This window comes from Asparagus officinalis, chromosome 8 (assembly GCF_001876935.1).
Source record: "Asparagus officinalis chromosome 8, Aspof.V1, whole genome shotgun sequence".
Lineage (NCBI taxonomy): Eukaryota > Viridiplantae > Streptophyta > Magnoliopsida > Asparagales > Asparagaceae > Asparagus > Asparagus officinalis.
Genome location: NC_033801.1, coordinates 27,548,106 through 27,553,147, shown reverse-complemented (window position 1 = coordinate 27,553,147; position 5,042 = coordinate 27,548,106). Strand labels below are relative to the sequence as shown.

General features: G+C 45.5%; 1 protein-coding gene across 1 annotated transcript in view; it reads right to left on the bottom strand.

The window, feature by feature from the left end:
- The window catches only part of LOC109821044 (upstream activation factor subunit spp27-like), a 9,034-nt gene extending 7,472 nt beyond the window's left edge, over positions 1-1,562 (bottom strand). Inside the window, exon 1 of the mRNA XM_020387238.1 lies at positions 1,363-1,562. Within this exon, the coding sequence (XP_020242827.1) occupies positions 1,363-1,562 (200 nt within the window). The remainder of the gene's footprint in view (positions 1-1,362) is intronic.

Below are 5,042 nucleotides of genomic sequence, written 5' to 3'. Positions count from 1 at the left end.
GCACCGCCACCATCGCCGGAGAAACCGCGACGGGGATCGAGGGCCTCCGGCGAGGAGCTGGGATTCTGGTGGGGATGAAGGAGGACGAGAAGGAAATGGAGTTCATCTCTCTTTTTTGGGAGGAAATTTCTAGGGTTTCCGAGTGGGAACGGTAGAGTGTGACGGGGTAAAGGATAAGGGGGTATTTATTATGTATTCGATTTTCTGAGAGGGGATCTAGACCGTTGATGAGAGGATATTGCGATGGTGGAGGCCCACTTGTCACTACCTTATCTTGTATTTTTTTTCCCGCCGCCCCAACATTTTTTCTTTCCCACCTTAGGATCCTAGGAATTAATCGAGAGAGAAAATAGGGAAAAATTGCTTCCGCCCTTGTTTGCTAAAAAATTTCAGAGAAAATCAATGGTGCATTATGGATTTGGTTCCTCTAATTGGTAACGTGACAGTGTCCAATTATTCAAATCTTTATTTTTTATTTTAATTTCAAACGTTAAGAAGAAGCACATAAGACTCTAAATATTATCTTCAAAATAACTATTGTCTTTAAAACTAGTTTTGCAAAAACTAACATTGTGATAGTGAAAATTCTACGCGGATTCATCTTTGCCCTTTAAATTGATACTCTCCAATTACTCTCTAATTGAAGAGGATCCCTATCCGATGTATTATATTTAGGTTTTTTTTCCTAGAAATCACCTTAGGGGGGGTTAGTCACCTAGAACTTAAATCTGGAATTGGGATAATCTGTGGGATAAATTTTTAAGGTGTTAGTCACATAGAATTAGGAAATGAGATATTTTTTTATAGTGTTAGTCAAGTAGAACTTTTGTAGAACTAGAATTGTATTATTTATTTTGTGTGTTAGTCAAGTAGAATTCTGCTTGAATTAGAATTGGGATAATTTATCATAATTATCCCACTAATTTTACTACCTATATATATAGCCATAAGTTCCCCTCTCAAAAATTATCCCACACATTGAAAAGAAACAATTGGGGCAAAAATTATCCCACACATTGAAAAGAAACAATTGGGGAAAAAAGTGAACGGTGCTTCCGCGATTTTCCCATGCACGAGATCAGGTAAATTAACTTCAATGCTTTGGATTTTAATTTCAAACTTATTCATCTAATTTTGTGTCTTCATACGTATGAATGGACTCATGGTAGGGGGGGGGGAACATATGTGCTTCTACGTATCAATAGTTTTTTTAATGGTTTGGTATTTTAATTGGGCTGTTTGGTTGGGGTTGTTTTTTTGGAAAACTGCAGTTATGGAACAAAAAGTAACATTTTAGGCTTTTTTGGATTCCAAAAAACGCGTTTGTTTCCCATTTTTTTTAGGAAAAGGTTTGCCAAAAACCTGACAAACAGTAGCTTTTTATGGATCTCCCATTTCCCCTTTTTTTGAGAGGAAATGGGTTGGAAATCTGACACACCACGTGACGCTGTGTTTCCTTTTCTCTTCACTCGATGAACTTGACCCGTGGTTGATAACCTCACCGCCTCGTCTTCAGTTGCCTCTTCTCTTCTACCTTTCCCTCCTCTGTTTCCCTCCTCCATTTCGCGCCGAATCAAGAGAAAAATCCGGTAGCCGAGGCATCCATCGGCGACAAATCGATCTATAATGGTTGATTAGATCCCTGCTGGGACACCTCGACCGCACGTAGCCCTTGATTTCAAACTGATTTTTATGATGTTGGGGTTTTACAAGTCTGCGATTTTCTGATGATGGGGCTTTGCATAGTGCATGTGGCCTTCGTTGATGGAGGTGATCTTCTCTGATTCAATTGAAATCGAAACTCCACCCTGATCTGAACTCCAGATCTGCCGTCTTGTTCTCTGATTTAGGGGTTCAAGTTCCTTCTCTGATCATCAGGATCTACTCCACACCGACGATAAGGTATAGCCTTCATTTCCCTAATTTTTTAATTTTATATGATTTTATTAAATTGTCACTATTTACTTAATATAGGTAGGCAATTATAGAAGAGTCTGAGTTCCAATATTGTGAGGAAAAACTGAATATATTTGTTGCATAGTTTACTCCCCAGAAATTTTCGAAATGTCAAACTGTAGTTTTCTATACTTACATAATTTAGATGTTTATCTTTGCTTGCTGATGTCCTACGTGTATATGAAGGCTAGATGAAAATATTTGCACAGTTTAAATATCGTTTAGAATATGAGTTCGTGGTTGATTTAATTTTACTATATATAATTTTACTGTGTGTAGTTATATAATTTTACTATACTCAATATCCGCTGAAAGTATTAGAATTATAAATTCGATCCCATTATTTGTCTATGTATAAGAATGAAATTTTGCTGGTATTGTAGATGGAAGATCTTGATGACGAAGCGTTAATGAGGATATCGAGTAATGCTACTATGTCTGCCATCGTCACTGTGTTGACATGTGTAATGAGAATGCGTTCTAGAAGAAAATCTGTCACCTATCACCATGGGGAGGGGAAAAAACAGAAAATAGAGTCTAGGAATGCCCACGTATGCTGCGTATTTTCTGGCTATAGTCACAGCTGTAGAGACTATATTAGAATGCGGCCTCATGCATTTGAAAATCTTGTCAGTATAATGAGAGGGTCGGGCCTACTACAGGATTCACGTGATGTTCCCACAGAGTTTCAACCGCCAGAGGGGAATTGTCCGACAGCTGATCGATCTCATCTTGATCAGGGACGTATTCCTCATAAGGGAAGTCTCCCAGAGGTAGCCCTGACACGTCGTGCATCTCGAAGGGGGTGATACCAAGCTCACCATTGGGAGTGAAAAACGTGCCGCTTTCCGCACAATACAATTCCAGAATGCTATGGAATTGAGAAGCGTTGATCCGCAGGCCATGTCGAGTGGCTTCGATGGCCACATACAGCTCTGTGCCCTTGAGGTCAGCATTCTCGGCCAAAACATAGTCGGTGATCTTGGACCACCACGTGTCACTGCCAGGTGCAGAGTAAACCCACCCCGGGGCTCTAAAGTCCTTCGGGGGAAAGCTTCCACCGACTCGGAAGAAGCGGTGACGGAAAGTCTCCGCCACCGCTGTCGATTCCCCCACGGGCGGTTCAGCAGACACTAAGCCAGGGCGCAGACCCGTCACGCGCTTACATGAGCTCTCCACTCCATACCCAGCCGTAGAACCCGTAAAGACGCCACAAGTGACCCCGTCCTGAGTGGGGGTCAAATCCCAGTTCATCGTCCGAGGAATCGCGAGGGACCGCAGCTCAACAATCGAAAACCCTCTCGGCATGCTGGGGAGGTAATAATGGGTCCCCTCTACCGTGCGGAACCACCGGCTCTCTTTGAGCAACAGGGCAGAAGGGTCGGTCATGGAGTCGCCGAACAGAAATTGAGGTTTCGGCAGCTCTGCCCTGGCCTCATCTGTCAGCGCCGCATTGGTCGTCAGCTCGCGCAGGGTCAAGTGATGACCATCCGTGACCCTCTGTACCAGACCATGCAGCTTATCAGCAGTGAACAAGGGTACTGGAGCCAACGAGGGAAAACGAGAAGGGGCCGTGTAGCTCTTAGCCCCGACGTGGCCAACGGCCACACCCTCCGGGAAAGCCTCATCAGGGAAGGTCGCTGCAACAAGAAATAGAAAGTCAATTGAGACAAAATCCGCTGTAGAGGTGAAATCGCCCATCGAACATAGGAAGGCGAAATCGCCTATCGAAAGGGGGAACCCACTTCGAACGAGGTCTGTCCCTACGGACTACACTCCCCTCTAATGGGAAGGGCCGAACTCGCCTTACGAAAAAGGGGTTCGTCTCCTCCCCACTGGAGAATTCGCCCGCGGGGACAGTACTCATCCTCTAAAGGCAAAATAGGGCAAACTTTGCCCCAAATCGGGGAAATAAGCAACACTCATCTCCCTAAATCCGACGCCTAAGGCCTGCAAGGGATCGCCCAACGAATCCATCAACGTACCTGGGCACGACTCCAGAGCACCAGCAGGCATGCCGGCAGAGAGACGGTCGGAGTAACGTCCGGGACCTGCACCCCTCACTTTGCACCTCTTAGGTTTCGGAGCCATTGTAAGAGGAAGCGGGAATTCTTTCCTTGGATGTTCCCTTTCGAGATTTGAAAGCACGGTAAATCCCAATGGAGGAAAACGGCTGATTTAGAAGGGCGGAGTTGCCCACGTGACCACGACTGCCCTCGAAAGGCGAAAACCCTAACGGACAGGAAACGGGGCCACGATCAAATTCGACGGCCCAGATCACCCTCAGTGCATCGAAGGGACCGAGATTAGCGTTGGAATCCGACGGTTGAGTCCGAGAACCACGGCCACGATACGTCGCAGGGCGAAACGCACGAGGATCGTGCTGTCAAGTCACGATCGCCACGATCCAATGTCTTAGCTGGGAAGCACGAGGCTCTGTCAGCAGACGCGTGGCTCATCTCTCGTCAGATCCGGTTCCGCCTACAAAAGGAAGGGTTTCGCCTGCAAATACTGGGCATAACCCCACGAGTCGCGCGAGAATTGGCTCTCAAAAATTAATTTCGCCTTGACGATGCATTCGCCCTCAAAGGTAAAATTACGAACAAAGCCAAAAGAATGACCTTGCTTAAACGGTTGAAACCCACGCCCCAGATGGCTAAGGGTTAGAGCAGAAATCTTAGCATTAAGCCTAAGAGAAACTGTTCGACAACTCATCATACTGAGGAGAATAGTATGGCTAGCCCGATTCAAACGGTAATCGGTAAAGGCACATCAAACCCGTTGATAGCTGAGGGTTTGCTAAAAATCCTAAGAGAAATCGAAGGCACTTGCTTCGCCAACAGTTTCTTCATTCAAAGTGTTCCAGACCACACGCAAGCCAGTTTAGGTCCGAAAACTTTGAAGGGGGTCTTGTAGACGGTAAAAAATACCTCTATGGGTCTACAGGGAATTTGTCTACGAGAAGAGTTCGCACGCCCAGTTCTCTGACACGGACCTAAACCGCGTAGACGTCGACTGTGCTCAAATCCAGGTTCGCCTAACGGTCGACTCGCCAGCATGAGTCAGGAGCGATCAGGATGGCGGAA